This window comes from Battus philenor, unplaced genomic scaffold (assembly GCF_028537555.1).
Source record: "Battus philenor isolate CCGP_79_NKW_IND1 unplaced genomic scaffold, ilBatPhil1.0.hap1 SCAF_19, whole genome shotgun sequence".
In the NCBI taxonomy this organism is placed as follows: Eukaryota; Metazoa; Arthropoda; class Insecta; order Lepidoptera; family Papilionidae; genus Battus; species Battus philenor.
This window is the reverse complement of record NW_027181681.1, coordinates 4,250,033-4,274,851: the sequence shown is the minus strand read 5'-3', so window position 1 is coordinate 4,274,851 and position 24,819 is coordinate 4,250,033. Positions and strand designations below refer to the sequence as shown.

General features: G+C 32.2%; 2 protein-coding genes across 4 annotated transcripts; one reads left to right on the top strand and one right to left on the bottom strand.

The window, feature by feature from the left end:
- Positions 1-390: 390 nt before the first annotated feature.
- Positions 391-1,732, bottom strand: Datp (purine phosphoribosyltransferase family protein Apf). The gene is made up of 3 exons (XM_068764380.1): positions 1,383-1,732; positions 1,197-1,282; positions 391-692 (listed from the first exon to the last, which is right to left on the bottom strand). Exons 1-3 carry the CDS (start codon positions 1,492-1,494, stop codon positions 465-467), a joined length of 426 nt encoding a protein of 141 aa, XP_068620481.1. The 5' UTR covers positions 1,495-1,732; the 3' UTR covers positions 391-464.
- A 572-nt stretch (positions 1,733-2,304) lies between these two features.
- On the top strand, positions 2,305-24,538 carry LOC137921565 (GRIP and coiled-coil domain-containing protein 2-like). Of its 3 annotated transcripts, none has more exons than XM_068764363.1 (21): positions 2,305-2,463; positions 2,533-2,929; positions 4,942-5,133; positions 6,111-6,325; positions 6,632-6,860; positions 9,933-10,030; positions 10,439-13,025; positions 13,247-13,681; positions 13,963-14,385; positions 14,600-14,896; positions 15,549-15,941; positions 16,078-16,542; positions 17,861-18,316; positions 18,388-18,861; positions 19,007-20,193; positions 20,615-20,869; positions 21,039-21,129; positions 22,280-22,491; positions 23,174-23,293; positions 23,530-23,646; positions 24,447-24,538. In XM_068764363.1, the coding sequence occupies exons 1-21, from the start codon at positions 2,428-2,430 to the stop codon at positions 24,492-24,494; spliced, it is 8,727 nt and encodes a 2,908-aa protein (XP_068620464.1). In that variant the 5' UTR covers positions 2,305-2,427; the 3' UTR covers positions 24,495-24,538. The 3 variants fall into 3 exon arrangements, with proteins under 3 accessions (XP_068620464.1, XP_068620462.1, XP_068620463.1); XM_068764361.1 differs by having other exon boundaries at positions 13,954-14,385; XM_068764362.1 differs by having other exon boundaries at positions 2,306-2,463; positions 13,954-14,385; positions 22,283-22,491.
- Positions 24,539-24,819: the final 281 nt, after the last annotated feature.

Below are 24,819 nucleotides of genomic sequence, written 5' to 3'. Positions count from 1 at the left end.
TATATTCAGATTGATAAGAATTAGTACATTTAGTACATTTCTAGAAATAAATATCATATGGTTTTACTTTGTTTATACTGAAAAGTATCTTGACATTTTAGTTACAGATTGAAATGACATTATACTGTCTTCATCACTAAGTAACAATCATATGTTGTCATGAAGGATTTTGTTTACTAATCTTCTGGATGACTGACACGAGAAGGTTAATTATTACCTTTTTACTGACTTAACATTCATTTTATTAATTCTTTTTATTGTATAAGTCAGACAAGAAATACATAGATACAAAAAAAAACAATGGGCAGTTTTATCACTTAAAGAAATATCTTACAGACAGACAATTATAAAATGATAAGTATCTCCAGTATATTTAGTTGCTCTGCTTCATAATAAATAAATAAATTAGACAAATATTTAAGCTCTATTTAAATATTAATAGTTTATTATTGTTATACATATATTTACACAAGGGATAAGGCTTTCTCATGAAATCTTGATAATAATTGTGTCATGTCATCATATCCGGATAGCTCCTGTGCCTGTTTTAAGGGAAGCCACTGGAAGCTTTGATGTTCTTCAGACAATGTTACACCGTGTTCTGGATTTTTCAACTTGGCTAACCAATAAGTGACACATTTTGGTTTCTGCTTTACTTCATAATTGAGAGTATCTGATATATCCTTATATATCTGAAAACAATTTTTGGTTAAATGCATTTATACACACAAACATAATATATATATATATATATATATATATATATATATATAAACATATATATATTTGTTAATAGTTTAATAAAATAACACATAAATTTATGTTGTTACTGGGTTGTATATTGTAAATCATAAATGATTTTTGTTTTCCAGAAAGGCAAAAAATCACTATTCTACAATAAAGTCAAGTGCTGTTTAACATTAAAGTAGTATATGTTAGGGGTCCTAAATAACCAGAGATTGACTTTTATAGATAAAAATTTAAATGTACATTAAGAGTAACACAAGCTGTGTCACATAAAACTCAAAAATTTTGAAGCAAAATCAGTTTTCATTGAATGGATCTATGAATCTTTGCTATAAAATTTAATTAGTGTTAAACAGTTATCTTGCTGTTGCTATTGAAGTTGAGATTAAATCACGATTATGTATTAATGTCTTGTGGACTTTTAAGATAACGGATAAAAAAATTGTTACTTCTAAATCCTCCTCTGAATATCCGGCCTCCTCTTTTGTTTCTCTCAGAGCTGTTGTATAATCAGATTCGCCAGGATCAACATGACCTGAAGAATAATGCAAGAATTTCATGAAATTTCTGTTAAAATAACTGTAATAAACCATAGCAAAATCGCACTTTAAAAAAGGTTTAACTAAAAGTTTTACCCTTCGGCGGTGTCCAATGGTGTTCACCATACGAAGTTTGCATTAGAAGAAACTGTATTACATTATTTGTATATCTAAAAATCACTAGTCCGGCTGCACGAGTTGGTGACATGTTAATAATCGAAAGCTTCTTTTCTTCTTCTTTTAATTAATAATACAACAAATAATAAAAATAACAACTAATCCAATTACTTTCCGATACGATTAAACAAGAACGTTTGACAGTAAACACATTCGCCGATCAAAGTTAATATAGCGCTACGCTATAAGCAAGTGAAAGAGACAGCTAGTGGTATTGGGCGCCAACTATTTCAAAGAAACCTTTTTTAAACAGAGGCAAACTTTTTTTTAATTTTATTCAACAATTCTTTGTTATTAGTTTATTGTCTTACTTACTAGTAGTGGTTTACTTAATATTACTGATTTTATTCATAATTTATGTATTATAGTCATTCGTATTTAGTTTCACAGCTTTGTTGACATTCAATTGCAGGTTAAATAGAAATATAAGAGTTAGAAATTGCTAAAAAAATAATACACTTTTTGTTATATTTATTTAGCGAATGCTCTATATGTATTATATATCGATATTCCTCGTATTTATTATTAAAAAGTATTAAATTTATCTACCTAAATATTTTTATTTAACACAAAAACCATTACACAGATTAGTAATGACATTTGTTAGTACTTGATGTAGTGCCAAGTTTTATTAAATTTATTATGTGCTCAAAATTATAATTATAGAATTAGTAGTAAGTGACTAAAACAAATATCAAATTTTATTACCGTACAAATAGTTATAAGGAAAATATGCATGTTTGCACACTACGGATGTAGGTAACACTGTACTTTGAGCTGACAGGTGTTATTTTTTAATTTTCAAAAGTTTAGAAAACGTTATGACAAAACAAAGATTTTAAACGGCAACGGTGAATTATTTATGTTTCTCCAGGAAGGCCCCGCGTTTAATTTCGTGAAAATTTTGTTTAGTGATGGTTTTATTTCTTTCTTAGATTATTTATTACAGTAAAATTGAAGCAAGATGCAACAAAAATGGAAAAGTATTATTGCAAACTGGGTAAGGTTTCGACTTCATAATGTAATTATATTAAATTTTAAATTTTTATTACATTGTGTTACATTTCAGATTAATTGTTACTTTAACGAAAACAATAACAAGAATGCGATATCCGTTAATCGAGAATCTCTGTTAAATATCATTTGCCATCTTCGAGAAAACTTCCATTTGGATGAATCGAAATCTTCAATTTTTATTGGACAAACTTTGGAAGAGTTTATTTCAGAAAAATATCCTAGTTTTAGATTTGACAATGGAACAGTTGAAGCTGCTAATGAAGAAGAAATATTCATTGCTGCATCTCTGTTGCTCTTTTTTGTATGTGTTAATTCAAAAGATGTGGATATGAAGCGTGCAATGTGCAGCAAACTTAGTGTGGGTGATCAAGAAGTCATATTTAAGTTTAGTAAAACTTTAATGGAATGTTCTTCTATTACATCTTTAGATGTGGTTGCAGCAATAACAGGTAAGTCAATAAAATATTTTAATGAAGGTAGAAGACAATCATGCCAACAAGGTAGACACACTACCTTGTTAAGGTTGTCATAAGATACTGCATGCAGGTTACTTTCAACTATTCTTATTGGGAATCCATGAGAGTGGCCTATGTCCAGCTGTGGATGTCCTATGGGTGATATAATAATGATGATAAGGATCTAAGTAATATATCCTGATTATTATTCAAATAGTTACATAGTAATAGTCTTTGTACTCATTGTTAAGTTATAGTTGGTCAAGTATTTATTTTTCATAAGTATTCACAATTAATATTTTTCAATGAATTTTCATATATTGTGTTAAGTAAGCAAGTATCAATCATAGTTTGTACAATGAAATGAAATATTATTTTATATTTTTATATTATTATTATATAGTTATAATAATTTAATCTCATCAACTTCTTTATTAATTATAGGGTTATATTGTGTTATGTGTACAATGGTTTTATTATTAAAGCAGAGTAATGTAATTTATTCTAGAAAATTAACATACACTTTAAGTATAAGTTAAATGTGAACTAAAGGCTTAAATAAGAAGGAAAAAATATATGATGAATGATTTAAACAATAATGGATAATGTGGACAAATCATTAATTTTACCTTGAAGAAAATTATGATGATTTAATTATAACAATTTACCATTTAATATTTTTAGGCCATAATATTTAATTGTACCAAAGAAAGTTATGTACTGTAACTTAAAGACAAAATCAGTTTGTTTGAATACATAATTTTATTTCAATTCATATTATTGACAATTAATGTTTATTTAAAAACAGACATATTTTTCTTAAGAATATGAAATGTGCAAACTTCAAACAGGGGTGATTTTTTTCATATAAGTCCCACACCCCAGCTTGTTATAGCAGCTGGCAGATGTTGGTTTGAGGTAAAGTTCATTAACCAGCTGTTTCCTGAGCAGTTAGAAAGGGTCTGTTCAGAAAATATTTTCTTTAATGTTTTAATTTTTATTCTTCACCACATGATTGTAAGAAATGTTTTGAAGTTATTTGGTTAAAAAAAAACTAAAACAGTTTTCGAGCTTTTCAATTTATAACGAGCAATGTATTAATAATGTTTGTTTTTATTATGTAATTATTCTCGCCCTTTTTATTATTAAAAGTAAATTCATCAAAAATTGCCTGGGTATTTCTTAAACCATAAAATGTTTTGAGAGAACTATCGACGATCAGGCACCTGTCTCGCGTCCGATTCTGATAGGACGCGAAAATCGACTTAAATTTGTTATAACTGAAAAAAAGACTGAGTGAAGTGACAGTGGACAGGGCATATTGCCCGTGCAACCGACAGTCGTTGGGGCGGGATGGTTCTGGAGTGATATTACCACCCTATAGACGCGGCATGAGCAGGCAATCGGATGCGGGCAATGCAAGCGTGGTGATTGTGGTGATTTTGGGGAAGGCTTGTGCCTTGCAGTGGGACGTCTATTAGCATATATCTGAAAATAAATTCTTTCACGACAGTTGAAACATTCCAATAGTGAATTTTTTATTCAAAAAAATCGGAATGATTGCATGAATTTATTATTTTGATATCGATTTTAACACATTTGAACGCAATTCTTAGCATTAAAATAAAAGTAAAAGAATCTACGTCTTCATAAGTGCGAAAAAGAATATTGTTTACACAGCCATCATAGTGTTTCATAAGTATATTCTAATGCTTACTCCGTAATTGGTTTACTATATTATTGTTTTATATTAAGCTGTGGCCAATATGAGTTTATTTTACTGAAGAAAACCTGAGGCTTTTAATTGTTTTTAACATAATCGCATATCATATCCTATCATTTTTTGTTACGACGCAGTGTTATTAAATTCTGAAGAAGTAGTGTAAAAGTGGAGCATTAAAAATAAATATTATGAAATTTTTATTATTTTGCAGGAAATAAAACATTGATATAAATAGTTATGTGTGTAGTATAACAAATATTTGATCGGTCACATTCGATTGCAGAAGCCTGCGGAAAAGACATGGCGACGGGCGAAGGTGGTTGCAGCCATGCGACAGTTGCAGAAACGCCGCCTGCCCTCCGCTCGCTGCACGGCGAGGTCAGGCGCTTGCAGGCTGCGCTGGATGCGGAGAGATTTGATAAGAACTACTTGCAGGACGAGCTCGCCAGGACGAACATGAAGCTTGAAAAATTATGTAAGTAGCACTTATTTTTTGGAAGAAAGACACTGGTTGACCGATTTCTGCCCTGCCCTCGCCTCCACACGTAAGGTCCATTCGTTCTGTGGTGTCGTACAACGCGATGAACCACCGATGTCGATACACCCAATGCGTGACCGAATGAACGGTAGGTTCGCTCTTCGATCATGGTTACTGTCCTAGCCACTGAAGTTGCTGGTAAATCACTCAATTTGTATTAGAACAATATGCACTATTGAAAGCAAACAGTTAAATGTCACAGTCATCACACACAGCATCCAACAAAGTTCTTATCGGAAACAATTAGAACACTGGATGTCAGCAAATTCTTAAAAGAACCATAAAACCTGTCACAGCACTTGAAAAGTGCGGAATTTTTAAAGTATGTTACTTCTTAAGAAGGTACTTACACGTTAATAGAAACTAGTTATCAAGATTTACAAAAACTTTTTAAAAAAATCTAGCTTTTTGTTTATGATCCTCTAATTGTGTCGGTGTTGTACATCAATACCTCACTTTGCGTCGTCGTTACGTTCCGAAAAAAAAAACACGACGTAAATTGAAACGACGCAAAGTGAATTAAGATTTTCTATAGCAAACTAAACTATTCAATTAATTTATGAAAAACGCAATTAAAATTTATCATTCTCTGATAAGTCGTGTTGTTGTAAGTCCGCTTTCTTTCACCAAAAATTGGCCCCAATGTTTGCTGAACACCTTTTTTTTTTCAATGTAAAATTTAAGACTCTAACCGAAAACAACGCAACCTCCAAAATCTAACGACGCACAGTGAAAATTAGTACTAAATAAGCAGCGACGGAACTTCGATAAACGAAACGATGCGAAGCGAGCCTTTGGTGTATATGTATATAAGTATTTAGAGAGTTTTAACAATGTATATAGTACATATACAGTTTGATCCATATCAATAAGTAGGATTGACCTGTATTAGATGTATTTTTGTCAAATTTCAGCAAAAGACAAAGAACAGTACAAGCAGGATATAGTGAATCTAAAAGCGAAGATCTCAATGTGTTGTGGCCAAGAGGCGGAGACACGTGAAGGTGATACCGATAGTGATGCAATAGTCAAGTTGAAGAAACACTTGGAGCAGACGGAGCAAAAATTAATTGAGGTACAAGAGCAGTTAGAAGATGTCCAACATGAGAGAGATACATTAAAAACGAAGGTAATTTATGTTACGCAATTGTCTGATATACTATCTGGAATTCCTAATTTTTTATTTAAATGTTGGGAAGTTAAGTGAGGGATTTAGGTTCAATAATTGAGGATAACTTATCTAAAATATTTAATTTTTTTTTGTCAAAATTTGCGTACATCCATACCATGAAGACCATAGCTGTGAATTTTATATATTTATGTAAATAAATAAGCCTATGCGAGTAAGCTTTAATTCTCAATTGTATTTTTGTCATTATAATCATATTAACATTACATTGTTATCAGAATATCAAATATATTGCACATTTTTCAGTGGGAAAGTAGAAAAGGTGAATGTGATAGATTAGTACTATTGAATCAAGAACAGAACTCTCAAATCGGCCTGCTCACTGAAGAGTTGGAGGCTGAGAGGAAACAGACCCAAACGCTACGTGAGCTGGTTGCTGAACTGCGCCAGCATAATCAGCGCAATGGACTGGACTCGAGCATGTTTGAGTGTGATGACCCTGACACCAGTGCGCAGTCACTGCAACGCAGTTTCTGTAAGTTAATCACTGTCTTATTGATTTTATGTACAGACAAATTAATTATTTATTGTTACAACATAACTTACATTTAATCAGAATGTAAAATCGAGATCAATTTGTTTATGAAAATAATAAACAGTAATTTTTACTTGCTTGAGAAGTTATAAATTGAATGTATAGTTCTATCAGTAATTGTATGGTACACCGCATGTCATAAATAAATAACTTAACTCGCTTCGTGCCACGGCAATTTTTTAAGATTTTCAATTCAGGTCGCGTGGGGCGTATACGTCCCACACTTTGCAGATAAAAGTCGGTGAAGACGTGTGCTTTACACTTTTCAAAGCTGGTTTTTCTGCAACGCTATAATTAAAGGAATCATTAGGAAAAAGCCATAAATTTTAATATGCATTACGTACACTCATAAGTGATGTGAAGTTATATGTATTCGACTCTACGATTCGTTTATAAGAATCCTTTGTTTTTCTGAGAACTGCAATTAGCCTGAACGGAAAGTGCAGCGAGAGTCGTATACGCTCCACATTGCATGGAATGTGTTAATGATATTATAATACAAATTAACATACAAATATTTTTGAAAATACTAAGTTATACATTCATCTCTTAAAGTTTAACTAATTGGCCCTGTTTAGATGCATCATATAAGTGTTTTTGCTTCAACAATTGATCCATCTAGATACGCACAATATCTGCGCAACTGTCTACAGAAACTGATATATCTAGATAATTAAATTGCAATGTATCCACTTCTAGCCAGCCACACGTATAGATAAGCACTATTTTTGTGCAACCTTCTCCAAGAAATGATACGTTTAAATAGGTAAATCGCAATATATCCACTTCTAGCGAGTGACACGTATAGACAAGCACTACCTTTGTGCAACCTTCTACAAGAAATGATACGTTTAGATAATTAAATTGCAATGTATCCACTTCTAGCGAGTGAGACGTATAGAAAAGCACTATCTTTGTGCAAACTTCTCAAAGAAATGATACGTTTAAATAGGTAAATCGCAATATATCCACTTCTAGCGAGTGACACGTATAGACAAGCACTACCTTTGTGCAACCTTCTACAAGAAATGATACGTTTAGATAATTAAATTGCAATGTATCCACTTCTAGCGAGTGAGACGTATAGAAAAGCACTATCTTTGTGCAAACTTCTCAAAGAAATGATACGTCTAAATAGGTAAATCGCAAAGTATCCACTTCTAGCGAGTGAGACGTATAGAAAAGCACTATCTTTGTGCAAACTTCTCAAAGAAATGATACGTCTAAATAGGTAAATCGCAATATATCCACTTCTAGCGAGTGACACGTATAGATAAGCAATATCATCGCGCAACCGTCTAGATGAGTAAATCGCTGCGAATATGCTTCCTGTAAATGACATCTAGATTCTATGTATATTTATATGGGATATTTCATATGGGATGTCTGGTGGCACATTTATGTACGATCATTTCAAAAAGTAGTAAAAGGAAAGATGGTGCCATTGGAATCACAGGCCGTGTGAATGAATGTTGCAGTGGTGGAATCAAAATCGTGCATATATTCTATATTCTATCTTTCCGTGCTTTTATTAAAGCTGTCAAATATTTTTTTTAGACATACTGTATTTTCGCGCTGCCGTGATTGGTTCTGAATTATTGCTTAATAAATTAACAACATCTTTTACAAATGTTCGAGAAAATCCTATTTAAATTATAAAAGAATTAAAAAAAAAAATAAAGGGAAGAAATTAATTGCTCTAGCTATTAGATTGAGGAGAATTGAGAAAATGCTAATAAAAAAACAGGTTTTTGTTGTGGGTTTCAGTATTCAGATTATCATATCAGATTAGAGCATAATCGGCTTAACCCTTAGGGAGCTATATTCAATTCTATATTTTATCAAATTGAGCTCTTCTAACATTCTTCCCAGGACTTACACAATGAATGTAGATGATCCAGAGTGTGCAATAATATGAACTAATAAATATTAACATTAAATGTGAAACATAAAAAAATAAATTTTGACATTGAATTGACAGGAAATCAATTTTGAAATAGTTTTAGCAAGGATTATTGACTTATGGATAGATTAGCATAAAAAATATTTATAATATATGTACGCTACACAATACAAATATATACATATTAATATATACGCTACAAAAAAAATAGTATGGTGTTAAAAATTTTTGTAATAAATATTTGGATTTTATTATCATTATTTATTGATTAACCTAAATTTTAATTCTTTTAATCGATTGCTAATACTTCGTCGTCGATAATAGAATAATAGAAATAATCAGTTCCGGATTCATCCACACAAGCAGACATTGTTATTTATACGTCTCACCTTTTGCAAAATAATTAAACAAATGTTAATAAAAAAAAAAAAAAACAAATATTATGCAAAATTATCTATTCTCAAATAGTAATATTCAATTCTATAGTAAGAACCAAGAAAATATTACCTCGAAATCCGGCCTGACTTTATCGTTTTGTAAATATGTATAACTATATATAAATGTTACTAAATGTTCGATGGCTATTAACAACGTTATTACGGATTTATTATTATTCATTATGTTGTCTCCTTAATGCTGATTGTTGGCTGTTACCTACTTCAGCAGGTAACGTGTTACGAACGTTATTAGACGCGCACTGATGCTGCGCATAATCATAGCGAATGTATTATCCAGAAGCCTTATCACTAGAACCGCACGTTAAGAAATCTGGCTATGAGAAATCAGAATAAGCCTGATTATCCCAATGGAACCTTTGATTTTCATTGAGAATACTTGTGCTTGAATTGAAAGAAAGCAAATCTATTTATCTGTTATGTTACTGCAAAATGATTGTCCCTTGGATTTTTTCTTTTAATGTAAAAGTTAGGTTCTCCTATGCTTTTTTAAAAAGACCCAAGGTCTCTATGTAAGTCAATATGATATGCTGAGATCTTTATGGTGCCTTACTGGGCTGTATTGGATTTTTTTTATATGGAAATATAAAATACTTGTGTACAAGAAACTAAAATAAACATTGTCATTTGACATGTTATAATTTTTTTTTTCAGCAATCTGTAATGAGGTTTGCGCTAATGTGGTGGAAGTACAATTGGCAGAAGAACGAGCAAAATCCCTCGCACTAAAACAACAAATTAAATTATTGCAGGTAATTCAAACATTTTTTTTAAATGTGTATAAATTTGAATATGTGTTTACTTAATTGTATCCAAACATATAAATAATATACAAGGAATGAAACAGTACTAAATTTGATCCAGTATCTTTTATTTAATTTGTAAATTAATAGACCAAAGTATTTAAAAAAAAAACGGAAATATGTGCTATGTGAAAGGTTATTAAATTTTAATATATTCTTGATTGATGATAAATATTTAAATCACATTATACATAAGTTTAGTTTCCACATGTACATAAAGTTATAGTTTTTATTCTCTGCAATATATTTTAATACAGAGAAACTCTTTGTAATTTCCTAATCTTTGGATATACATGCATGTGTAAGCAAAGATTTTTTTAAGTAATATGGTGATAAGCAAAAAACCAATAATTTCAGGATCAAAGGGATGAACAACAACAAAAAGCACAGGAACTTAAAGAAATTATTTCAGAAAGAGAGGAAGACATATTCAACCTTAAACATAGGATAAATGAAGAAATTGAGGAAAAAAATAATTTAAAATCCTATTATGACAATGAAATCACAAAACTTAACAATTTAATAAATGAGCTAGAACAAAAAATCAAGGACGATAGTGAGCATTCCAAATTAATCATTGAAAGAAATTTGCAAGAGATTCAAACTCGAAAGGATGATCACTTGTCACTTCTTCATCATTTGTCAGATGAGACTGCAAAATTTGAGAAAATAATCAAGGAATTAAAATTGGAAATAGAGACAGAAAAAACATCAAAATTAAAAATGAGGGATGACTATGAAAATCGTGTAATGAAATTAAAGGAAAAGGTATTGAACAGAAACAATGAGTTAGTAGAATTGCAAAATAATGTTTTGCAGAAAAGTGAAGCGATAGAGAAAATTAGTTTAGAACTTCGCAAAGAAAGAGAAATGAAAGATGAAACTATAAACAAATTCAACAGCGATCTGGCAATATTAAACACTAAGAAAGAGGAAGTGGAAAAAGCTATGGAAAATAAATGTATAGAGAATGCAGAATTAATAAAACAAATTTGTCAGAGTGATGTGTGCATTAAAAGCATGGCTGAGGAACTTGAATTTTACAAAATGACCAACTCTAATTTGAAGGAAGATTGTACCGTTTTAGAAAAATCAAAGGAATCATTGCTCAATGATATTCAGAACCGTCAAGTTTGTATTGATAAAATGCGCAAAGAATTGGAAAATCTTCATCAGATGCACATTGAAGAAAAAGATAAACTGCAGTGTAAGTTAGATGAAATGAATGCTATGGTCAGTTCCTTACAAACTCAATTGCAAAATGAAATTGAGTTTAAAATTGGTTTACAACATGAATTAGAAAAGACACAAACTTTGATTACAAAGCTATCAAACACTAATTCAAAACTTCATTCTGAAATATCTGAAGTCAATAAAAACATTCAAGAAAAAGATGATATTTTACAAAGAAAGGATTTCCTATTGCAGGAAAAACAAGAAATATTAACAAATCTTAAACAAGAATTGGATCAAGTTAACAAAAAAATGGAACACTTATCTAATGAGATTTTACAAAAAGATGAAATAATACATGCATGCAAAAATGAATTGAATGTTGTTAATAAATCTTTTCATGATGAAATTTGTAAAACTAAAGAAACTGTTGATTCACTCAATAAAAAATTAGATAGTATGAAAACAGAAAATAAAAATCTTCAGGACAGAAATATAGTATTAATGCAAGAAAAGGAAGAAATAATTAAAGAGAAAGAGTTAGCTTTGTATGCAGAAAAAGAATCTTTAATGAAATTGGAACTTGATTATGAGCAACTCAGAAATAATAATGAAGAATTGTGTAGTGATATTTTACTTAAGAACAAAATAATAGATGAATATAATGATAAATTAAATAATCTAAATGAATATTTTCAAGCAGAGGTTACTAAAAGTAATAAAGTAATTGATTTGCTTAATGCTGATATTTCTAGTGTAAATGGTCAAAATCAATTTCTACAAAATACTATTGAATCAATTACTCAAGAAAAAGATGAAATAATCAAAGAACATAAAAAGCTTACAGAGGACTATGATAAAATTAAAATGGAAATGGAATATCTCCACAATGAAGTTTCACGAAAGGATGAAACAATTCAACAATGTAAAGATAATATAAGCAGCCTTAGTAAATCAATGCAAGATGTAGAAATAAAGAATAAACAATCTACAGATACACTTACTGAAGAGTTGGCTAATCTAAATGCAGAAAATGAAAGTCTTCGAAACTCTATTACCACATTAATACAAGAAAATGATAAAATACTCAAAGAGAAGGAATTATTCCAGCAGGAAGAGAAAGCTATGTATTTAAAACTTAAACAAGACTATGACATTCTTGAAATGAATAAGGAATACCTCATTAATGATATTTTACAAAAAGACGAAACAATACAAAAAATTAATGGCAATTTAAGAGACTTAAATAAAACTATTCAAGAAGAGATGACAAAAAATAAAAAAACTGTTGACTCACTTAATGAAGATTTAATTAATGTTAATTTACACAATCAAAAACTACAGAATACTATTGAACAATTGATTCAAGAAAAAGAAGAAATAATCAAAGCAAAAGATTCCATTCTCCAGAGTGAGAAAGAAACTTATGTGAGTCTTAAACAAGATTATGATAAACTGAAATCTGTTTACGAACAACTTTCAAGTGATATTCCTCTAAAAGATGCAAAGATTTTAGAATATGAAGACAAAGTTCATAATTTAAATAAAATTATGCAAGAAACTGTAACAAAACATAATGAAATAGTAAATTTGCTCAATGAAAAATTGACTAGTGTTACAGCTGAAAAACAACATCTTTGGAATCAAGTTGAATCTTTAAATGTTGACAATGAAAACTTAGCAAAAATTATCAGTGACAAATCAAGTTTTATTACAGAGTTAGAGCTTGAACGAGAGTGTTTGTCGAAAAAAATGGAGGAAAAAGGCGCAAGTAAGTTCGTAAATAGTTTCATAGTAATTTAATTAGAGTTAATAACAAAAGTCCCACATACAGCCGTCAGGGCTCTTCTTTGCGAGTAGTATTATTTTTAAAGGATAAAGATTTATGTAAAAACCTGTGTTTACATTTAGAGACTTCGAGAGTGTGACAAGAATTTAGTGTTTATAGTATTACTTGATTTTTTTAATATCGTATGCACTTTTTTTTAATAGCAATTCATACCTTGGAGCAAAAGCTAAATGAAAAAATGTTGGGCTTTATGGAAATCGAAAATAATTTCGGAGTTGAATTATCGAAACTTGTTACTAAATTAAGTGATACTGAAAAAACTTTTAAAGATATTAAGTCAAAGTCGAATAACATTATTGAAGATCAAGAGACACAGATACAGGACCTTAATGCGGAAATTTTTAAATTAAAAGGAAAAATTGAAAGTAACTTGAAAGAGAAAACTAAACTAGAACAAGATTTAAAAGAGATCAATATGAAGAATGAGGAAGCAAAAAAATGTTATTTGGATAAATATGAACACTTTGAAAACATAATAGAAGAGCTCAGGAAAGAAATTTCAGCCAGAGATAAAGAAATTTGTCAATTAGTTGAAGAAAAAAGTACTTTATCATCTTCAATTATAACAAAAGAGCAAGGTATTTCTATATATTAAAAACTTATTTATTGTACACAATGTTTATTTCAAAGCTTCCAAATTGTTATTTTGTGTGATTTTATATACATATATCTGTTATTGTTGGAAGTTTCATATTCCAATTTATTAGTATCACAATCCTTATAATACTCAATAATTTTCCAATTCTTTAGTAAAATCATAACAGAAAAAATGTATTGTAATAATTTTACTACATAAATATCATTTAATTTAAAATTTTATTAATTGTAATATGCATTGATTTTACTTTAGATCTTACAGTTTTGAGGGAGACAATCAAGGAATGGAAAATCAAAAAAGATATTGTTGATGAAACTATAAAAAAAGAAAATGAAAGGTTACAAAAAATATTAGAAGAAATAACAGCCAAAAACAAGGATCTGAAAGAAGAGATAAACTTGAAAATTCAAGCTATAAGTGAAGCAGAAGCGCAAGTGGAAAAAATGGAAAGTGAAAGAAATAAGTGCATAACTATAATGACAGACTTGGAAACGGAAAGAAATGATCTAAAGGATAAATATACGAACTTACTGAGTAAGGTGGATTCATTGATTGCAGAGAAACAGGCATTAAAGTCTGAATTAAAAATGCTTAGCAGCAACTGTGAACAAGTCAAAAATAATTTAGTTCTCCTGGAAAAAACGAAATTGGATCTGGAAAGCGAAATGGAAAAAAATGGATTGGGTAAGCCATTTATGTACACGTGTTATTTTTATTTACACCTTCACAATCTCAATGTGACAGTGTGGAATTATTTTTGTGAGTTTGTTGTTTAATCTGCTTGGCGGGTTTTGTTGGGTTCGAAAATGTCTTAAGGGTTGCCATGCTGCAATTCATCTTAAAGTTTTAAATGATTTTATGCTTATCTATCTAATATGTGTTGTGTCCATTATTTTAGAATTAATCAATCAAAAGTCACACTTGAACCGATATAGAGAAGAATTGGAAAATAGCAAATCCAGAATTCATTATTTACAAAATTTAAACAATGAAAAGGACAAACTTCTTGCTGACATGGAGCAGAAGTTTGAAAAACTAACCGTCGAAAAAGACGGACTTATGGATGAGAACAATAATAACCTGTTAAAAATATCAACACTTGAAGGAGAAATTAAAGTAATGCGTGATGATGTTTTGCCAAAAATGAAGGAGGACAACTTGAACTTGAGCAAAATTATCGAAGAAAATAAAACTGGTGAATATTTAATAATATCTGATATATTATTTATTGTGTTGTATATATAAAAATTAATAATAATATAATATTAAATAAATTCAAAAATAAATAATAATATAATACATAATATTATTATTTATTTTTTAAAAAGACCATCCTTTTCACAAATAAAACAAAACGTATTTCAAGTTATTTTAATATTTCTAATAAATATACATAGTAGTATATAATAATAGTTGTTTAAAAAATGAGTAAGTATATAAGTAATAGTTTTAAAGTCTTTAATTTTTTTCTCTTCTTTCTTAACCAGGTGCTAGGTTGATTAAAAAATAAATTGTTTATTTTGTAATAAAATTTCTGTTTACCACCTTATAAAATGATGTCAACGTCATATCCAATATTCATCATCATTAACCGTTAGACGCCCACTACAAGGCATAAGCCTGCCTTAAAGATCGCCACAAGGAAAGGTCTTTTGTTACCCGCATCCAGCAACTTCTTATTAATTATGGCGTCGGTACATTTACCTACGTCGCTTTTATGGGATTGTGGTCGCCCACGGGAACCTTTCGGTTTCAACGGCAATCATTCCGATATTAACATTAGCATATAAATATTAAGGTGCAGATTATTACACATATTAAAAATTAAGAAAAAAACCTTGTTACAGAATTACAACAATTGAAAGAACAATATAAAATAGAGTTGGACGAAAAATTGAAACTTTGCAGTGAATATAAAGAAAAACATAGCCAGGTTGTTATAGAGTTGGAGAGGCAAAGAACAGTACTTGAACAAGTTCAAAATGAATTGGATATAAAAAATAAAAGAGTAGAAGACTTAGAAAAGACAAATGTGGATCAGGAAAGGCTACTGGCAGACATAAATGAAGAGAAGAATAAGGTGGAAAATGAAAAATATCATCTAACAGAGGAAAAAAATTCTGGACTATTGAAAATAAGGGAACTTGAAAATGAAATATGTTTGCTCCAAAATGAGGTTCTGTCAAAATTAAATACAGACAACTTACAATTGTCCAAGGTTGTTGATGAAGATAAAACTGGTAAGTTTTGATTGTTAGTCTACTATTTGCACAGACTATTTGGTTTTTATCATTGATCTTATATTGCTTAAATGTATGTATATAAATTTTAACCTTTAAAAATATCTAAACATTTAATGCAAATTTTATTTCACAGTTATAAAGAACTTAGAGAAGCTTGTTACGAAGGGGTTGGAGGAAAACGATCAAATACGCCAAAGTTATGATTTGGAAAAGACAAACCTCATAAGCAAATGTAATATTCTGCAAGATAGTTTCTTAAAAGTGGAACAAGTTCTTGAACAAAGAAATTCTGAAATAATTAAATTGAAGGAAGAGATTGAATTATTAACATCAGAAGCAAAAGTTTCTGAAACAGGTTTAAAACAAACCAATTCATCACTATTGGAAATAATTAAAGAAAAAGATTCTAAAATACTTCAATTGACAGGAGAATTGCAGGAGGAAAGAGGAACTATATTGCGGTGTCAAAAAGAAATTGAATGTAAAGAGGCTTCAGTTCTAGTATTAAAACAGAAGCTAAGTGAGATTGAAAAAGAATATGAATGGTTAAAAAAAGAGAATGAACGTTTAATTGAAACTCTTAAGCGGAAAGAGGAAGGTGAGACTAATATTATTTTAATATGATGTGTAATTTATAGTTTAATACATATGTATTACATAGCATATAATGTGTTCCAAATAGATTAAACATTTAATTTTGATGTGAAAATAATATTTAAAACTAAAACAGGTTTTTAAGAAAATCTGTTCTTAAAGAGCTGTTCTTAGGTAATATGATCATAAGAGATGTGTTAGAATCTCCTGATACACATTTAATTTTAGGGAGAAATGTTTTATTTTTTATAAGAGCCACGTATCTGCTCGGAGTTTCGCTACGAGATCGAATCAAATGAGGAGATCTGCTGGTAAACCTATGTCACTGACGTAGACGAAAAATTGTGTGTTTGAAGTGGCAGAGGGCGGGGCACACCGCGCATGCAACCGATGGACATTGGGGCCAAAAGGTTCTCGCATAGCAACAACGAGCCGGTAGACACGGTGTAGGTAGTAAAGTGGAAAGTAAAAAGTGACTGGATGCGGGCGGCCTACAGCTTGCAATGGGCATCTATAGATTGAAAATAAAAATCCCTGTAGCGGACATCACCGACGAAACGCTATCGTAAATCAGTCACAGGCTCAATAGCGACGGGCTAGTTGCCTTTCGACTTCCGCTTTTTCGCGTTCTACACTGACAAATAAAATCTTAACAGTATTACTGTACAATGCGTAGACGCAATTTGAAATAATTGACAATCGCACGAAATCGTGCTCCAGCGCCACGGGGATCACACCCACCGAAATTAACACACCAAACATGTTTTTATGTTGTAAATAATCTATTGTATATATTGTTTCAATATTACATGTATCGATAAATGGAAATTTCATTGTGGCAATTTCGGTAAATTTGGCGTGGCGTTCAACCTGTGTTAACATCGAAATTTATCTTAAAACCTCAAAGGACGGCTGATATCGATCAATACTCTAGGTTCGCTGTAATAAACCCGTCCGGCGAGTAAAGTATAAAATATAAAATGATATAACACTATCGAACAGTAAGTTTATTAGGTTCGGAAAACATTAATGTTTGTACAATTTTTTTTTGTTTACTCGGTCATGTTATGTGTCACTTGGGAACCAATGTGTAGACTGGCCTCTTGCATAAGTGACTAAGTATAGGTAAATATATGTTTCCAGGACATTCATCTAATGTTAGCTAATATGCCTTATAACTTAGCAATGCTTTTAAATTTTTAAAATTCTGCTCGCCCACATAGCATTTCTTGCCATTAACAAATTTTATGATCCTTTTATCAAAGTATGCAAGAGCATGTTGATTTTTAAAGCCTAGTTATTTTCAATTATATTGTTTTTAGAATATACTCTGCTTGAGAGTGAGAACAATGAATGGAAAATCAAAAGAGATTCATTAGAAGTCGAATTTGAAGGTGAAAAGAATGCCCTTCAGACGGCACTTAATTTACAAGTTGACAGCAATCAGCAACTTGTAGAGGAAAAAGAGTTACAAGTCAAGTATTCGAAAGACCTGGAAGAAAAATTGCGTTCAAATGATATTACAATTAGAGATTTACAATCACTTAAAAATACTCAAGATAAACTAGTTACAGACTTGGAGAAACAAATTGAAGTACTTAAATACGAAAATGAAGTTGTTATGAAAGAAAAAAGCGCAGTAATACAAGAGAACAATGACCTTTTGTCAAAGTCACAGAAATTGCTAAATGAACTAGACGTCATTCAAAATGAGCAAATACCTAAATTACAAGAAGAGAACTTATTATTGAACAGGGCCGTAGAAAAAAATAAATCGGGTAAGTTTTTAAATTTTTAAATTTTTCGGAATAAAAGTGAGGTAACTTAATTAATTTGTAATATTTTTTAGTGATAACTACTTTAGAAAAACTTGTTAAGAGTGAATTAGATCAAAACGAAATACTCCGTAAAGAAAATGATGTTGAAAAGTCGGAACTTGTACAAAAGTATAACATTGTACAAGAAAACAATGTCAGAATAGAAAGAGAACTGAAACAAAAATGCACAGAAATATGTGCTTTAAGAGAAGAAATTAAATTCGTAACAGCTGAGGCCAAAGCACATGAAGGTGATTTGAAACAAAAGAATGAAAGATTATCGAAGATGATAGAAGAGAAGGATGAACTTATTATGAGAATTAACCAAGAATTATCCAAAGAAAAATTACTCCGGGAGGAATATCAAAAGAAGTTGATTGTAGAAGAAAACATTATACAAGAATTGCAAAAAGAACTAGATGAATTTAAAGCGAGGTCTGCCATATTTGACGTCCTCAAAAGTGAGAAAGATGAATTGATTAAATACATTAAGCAAATAGAATCGAGTAAGTTTACTAATTATAAGTAGTTTTCAATCAAATAAATGTTTATTAAAATTCAGTTCCAAGCTAAAATAGTAACCTATCTTTGTAACCTTTGTACACTGATGTTATCTCTAACTACATTATTAACATGAATGTGTTTTTCTAGACGCTGCCCCTAATGTGGAAAAAACACAGGCCCAAGAGTTTAGTGCGCAAGCGGAGAAAAATGGACGCGAACACCATGCGCAGGTAGATAGCATATCATCTACAAACATCATTCATTCATCTATGGATACCAATAAAACCATTACAGACTTAGAAAGAATATTACACGATAAAAATAGAACAATCACTACTCTTCAAAGCGATATCACTTACTTGAAGACGATGATGGCGGAGTCCGAAAATAAAGTATTAGACGTGACCAAAGACCTAGAATTAAGCCGTGAGAATTGTCAACAGCTTTCCATTCAACTAAAGAAAATTGTTCATCAAAAGAACGAAGAAATAATGGATCTGAAAAAACAAGTCGCCAAGATGAGTGTCACAGAGAACCGCGCCACTCAAATAATCAAAGTGTCCGCCAAGTACCAGGAAATAATACACAAACGTATTGCCGAGATCAAATCCAACACTGTGTTAAAGGAGCTGACGAACTTTGGCAACGCGGCGAACTGTGACAGCGACCTGAAACGCAGCCTGAACTCTGGCGCGATAACCATGGAGGAATTGGAGAACTTTCTGGAAACGACCGACAGGCACCTGAGGCGCTGCTCAGAGAAACGAGTCGCCTTGCAGAAGGAGAGGGATAGACTGGCAGAAGTCAACAGGATCAATGAATCGGACATAATAAACATGCGAAAGTTCTTGACCGAATTGGCAGTGAGTGTCAAAACTTTCAATTCTTTCAAAGAGATGTACACACAAAAGCTTAGTAGGATCGTTTCGTTGCAAAGGACCGTCCGACGCGAAATCTTAAGCGTAGAGGAGCGCCTGAGCGACGCGGCCATGTGCAAACTGGAGAGGGCGTACGCGGCAGTGATACAGGATCTAGCCGAATGCACGATGAACCTGGAGAGGTGGGTGGAGAGAAGCATAGCGCGTCTGATATCCTCCGAAAAGATCAAACAGGCGTTCACGAGCGAGAACGATAGGTTGTCGCTAGCACCCGCCAGTTTTCAGAACGCCGGCTTGGAAGTGCAAATGGACGAGCTGGAAAAGTCCTTCGAGAAGGTTTTGGAAGAGGTCGCCCGCGCGCTGAAAGGTGACGGCATTAGAAATGCCCAGGCCACGACCGTGACGGAAGTCCGTGCCGAATACGAAGACAAACTCACCAGGATGAAAGCTAAAATGGTCAGTATTTTACCCATACTGTTGTTGATATTTACATATCAGATTGTGTGGTGGTTTTATTTACTCATGGACTATTGACTGCTGTTGCTTTTTTATGACTGTTATGACTTGTATAGTCTACTATTTATTTTATCAATAAAGTATGTTTTAATGGATGCTTTTTGTTTTATTTCTTCTCTTAATATATAAAAGATACTTTTCAGTCCATGCTTGGTGGAGTGTTCATTAAAACATATCTGTGTGGTAGAGTAGTTGCAAATGTTATATACTTTAAAAATATTTCGTTCCAACGAGTTACAGAGCATAATGAGGTAATCAATTTTCAGTCACGCATGCCAATGTTTTCTTTGCGAGAATGTTTCGCTTAATCTCTCTGCCTTGTAAAGCAATCTATTTTTAATAATTTAATGTTTATTTTCAGAAAGAGTTGTACTGCGAACAGTTAGAGGTTTTCAAAGAGAAGCAGAGACGTGAAATAATTTCACTAGAGCAAGAGTTGCAGAAGACCCGAGATAAGCTTGAGGAGTCGAGTAAAGCTTACGAGGAACACATTAGATGTTTGACCAGCGAACTGTGGCGGCTAGGAGAGAAGTTCTTGGACAAAACAGACGAAGCCGAGTGGTTGAGACGAAGGCAACGCTCCGAGTCATTAATGTCGCTGCAGCATGTGCCCACGGTGGGTAATCTGAAAGTGAATTAAAATATAATTAATAGCTTTACTGTACTCGACTGTGTGTAGTAGTGTTATTTCGCTTTGAGACACTCACACTAGTTTTTTTATTTGTAATATTTAGTTATATACTGCATTTCGGTATAACTTTCAATCTTTTAATTTTTGTTTTTAGTCTATGGCAACTGCTCAAACAGAGGATCACTCCCGGGCCTCCGATACACATTCTTTGCGATCTCTTCCCGTAAATATTAATAAGAAAAAAGGTGAGTTTAATTTACTTACTTTTTGATTCACTCCATCACAACGTTGGTGTACCTCTTGCTTGGAATATTATTGAGATTTTCGACTGCATACGGCGATTTTTTTTAAAGATAACTTCAAAAATGAAATTTAATATTGTAATGTATTATTGTATTTTTATATTACGATTCTACCTGTTGTAAAATATACAATTTACTCCAAAAGGAGCTGTGTGACGTACTTGCGTGAGTAAACCTGAGCGCTCCAAAACGGCAATCCGTAACGCACCGTCAGTTGTCCGCAGTGCTCGAAATATGCTGGGCTTTCTCGACATAAAACCTGAACAGCGCGATGAGCTGCTTGAGACACAAACGGTTAAGGTTTAGGGGGATAAAGAACTACAGGAATGGCTCCCCACTTATTTTTCAATTAGGATAGGAAAGCTCTCTAGATTTCTTATCCTAATTGAAATATAATACTGTTGAGTGAAGTAAACCGAATGACTGTTCCATGTGAAAAGCTTGTGTTGTCTAAAGTTCCATGACGATACACCTGCGAGAATAATGTTATAAAGGTTTACCAAAATCATGCGACGTAAGAGTGGCTCGTGGCGACGTTGTTTTATGTCGTCTTGTTGCACTTTTTTTTTTGTAGCTCTAATCTTTGAGGCTTCTTTCCTTTAACTTTATCCATGAAATATATTTTTTATTTATTTATTTACATTCTCCTCTTCCTTTCTTCACAAATTATCAAATTCTTCTTACACCCATCTCGTTATCTATCATGGCATTCGTTTATATTACTTTCACCCATTTCTGCCAATTTTATATTTTTACATTACACTTTTTATTCCATTATTTAATTGAAACTTTTTTTGTAATACAGGTTGTTAATTTGAGTTACCATTTTTTCTTATTTATTATATTTTATCTGTACTTACTTCACCATATTTTTTATTTTACATGTTACTTTGTAGCTGTATTTACTCCTTACTCGACCTCTGTCTCATTTGTTTTTAGTCTTTTTAATGACAATATTACAAAATCGGTCGCGTCTCGTGGATTAGCAATTGGACGATAAAATGTAGTGTCGAGTACGGCAGCTACAGAAACATTACTATTATCAAGATATATTAAGTTGATACTAGTTGTCTAAAACGCTGTTTATTTTAAGCAGAGGGTCGCGGGCTGCACATGTCGGACGAGGAGGGCGAGGTGTTTGATAACCGGTTCCTCCGCGAGCTGCGCACTCCTTCCCGCGCGCGTGACCCCACGGCGCGCGTCTCGGAGCTGCGCTGGAGAAACTCGCTGTGCCCGCCGCATCTCAAGAGCTCGTACCCCGCCGAAACGCAATTCGCGCCTGCGCTCAACGAAGATGACATTAAGGTAAAAACAAATTATCATCATCACTATCATATCAGCCCATAGCCCCCCTGCGATGCACAGACTTCCATATGACCAATCCAGTCACTTACGACCTTATCTTTGTCGTTGGTTATCCCAACAGAGGGGGCCTACTCACAACGCGTTTACCGGCTCGTCTAGCGTAAATTATATTTATCCAGGATTAATAAAAAGAATAGCTCAAAGTAGTTTATTTACTATTGACCGCTAATGACCTAGATCATATTTTTCCGACTTTTAATGAAATACCGCCCCCTATAACAAGAAAAAAATTATTACTTTTACAAAATGTATACGCCATAATAATTAGATTAAAAAAAAATATTTTTTCATGAAACTAAATATTTTATAACTCCCACCATTTGACCATTCGCCCGGTAACACTTGAAGAACTATTTGTGTGAAGTATCAGTGGACGGGGAACATTGCTCGTGCAGCCGACAGTCGTTGGGGCCGAAAAGTTTACGAGTGGCGACCACGAGCCGGTACACGCTGGGTACGGTAGGCCTTTACTGGGTAAACCGACGTCGTATATTTTGTAGCGATATTTGCGGGAGGGGGGGGGGACCTAGCGGAGGCGTCTATCTACTGACATGAAGATGACAACTGAAACACTACTAATACCTACCAGTTCAAAATAATTTTTATTTATAATTTATTTCAGTCCGGTCCCTCAAACGCTTCTGTTGGTTCGCGACAACAAAGGAAAGAGGTAGGGATCACCGCGTATAAGAAGCCCGGGCCGCCCACGCCCAGTAAGCAGGCAGGCCGACTCTCCGCTACGGTACTTTACCATTTTTTAAAAATACCTATACCATATCTACCTATACATTCATCTTCCGCTATATGACTTTCGATCTCCTGTGAATAAACCATAGACTAAATTAGAAGATTTTATATGTAGACTAAAAAATAAATAGTTTCGAGAGTGAGAAATTTTGTAGTCTTTATAAAATACTTATTATTTCCCGCTACAAATATCTTAGTTTCTTATGATAATATTATCTTGTGGAACTTTAGGATTCGGAGCTTCGAGAGTCGCTCAGAGTGGAAATGGAGCCCCAAGCGGCGCGCAAGACGACTACTCCATCTCGTTTACGCTCCTTGTTCAGTTCCTCCAGAAATGAAACTGTTGAGGTTGGTATATTTCACATATTCTTATGAGAAGAATGCCAAAAGAGTTTACCAGAACTTGATTGGGCTCCTATTAATCCTATAATAAAATTCGCTAACTTCAAGTAACAAAGGTTCTAAAGGCACCTTGATATGAGAAGAGTCCATTTCCAAAGTTAAATTTTTTGGTCACCCAATATTCTTAACACAGTAGTATAGCAATTTGTTCCCAAGCTTTATCATCACTTAAAATACTATGCACTATAATAGGATCTTTTTATATTTTTTTGTTAAGTTAATAATGAATAAATGTTTACTTTTTTGTTATAATGCACATGTGGTATTGGCAATTAAGAAAATAATTTAAGAAAAGGGTTTATTTTATTCATGGAAAACCACACGGTAACCCAGTGTGTATACTCTGAGTTGTAAGTGTTTAGTCATATCTGCGAATGATTTTAATTATTTTTAAGACACTGCTCTTCTTTAATAGATTTAATGTACAATAAACAGTAAGGATAATATTTATGCCTATTGGTGAGAGTGCGTGCGCATACGCGTCTATGTATTTGTGTGTGTTATATATTTAGATAAGTTTTAGCTCTCTAAAGGATTTCAATCATCTTGGCCAGTAAGATCAATGACATTTTATACTTATCATATGTTATGAAATATCCTACTCCACCTCTTGGATAGCTGGACTGGATAAATAACGCAAGAATTGTCAGACGGACTACCTCACTTGCGGGTAGAGTCGACGTTTCTGACTCTTACTCCTGGAGACATTTTTGCTATTTTCATTTACGGTTTAACTTCTATTTCAGGGAACACCACGCAGCAGAAGATTAAGTAATTTCTTCAGAAAAAAATGACACGGATAATGTGATTTGTTTAATTCGTATTGTTTCTTAATACAATTGAGTCATTAAATTTTACATATTTATTTCGTATTTCGAGTTTTATTTTTGTGAAAACAATATTACGTTTCCTTTCAGAAACAATCTCATTATATGTTTTTGATTGCTGAATATCGAAAAAAATTACAACTTAGTGTATGCCATATCCTCAGAAAAAAAAAAACTATTTGTTTTACTGAAATAATGGAATTAATTCGGTTTGAAATTTTTGAGCGCTGTAAGCTGTCATACCCATTGGGTTGAGGAAAGATATTAAAAGATAATCAAAATTAACAGGAAC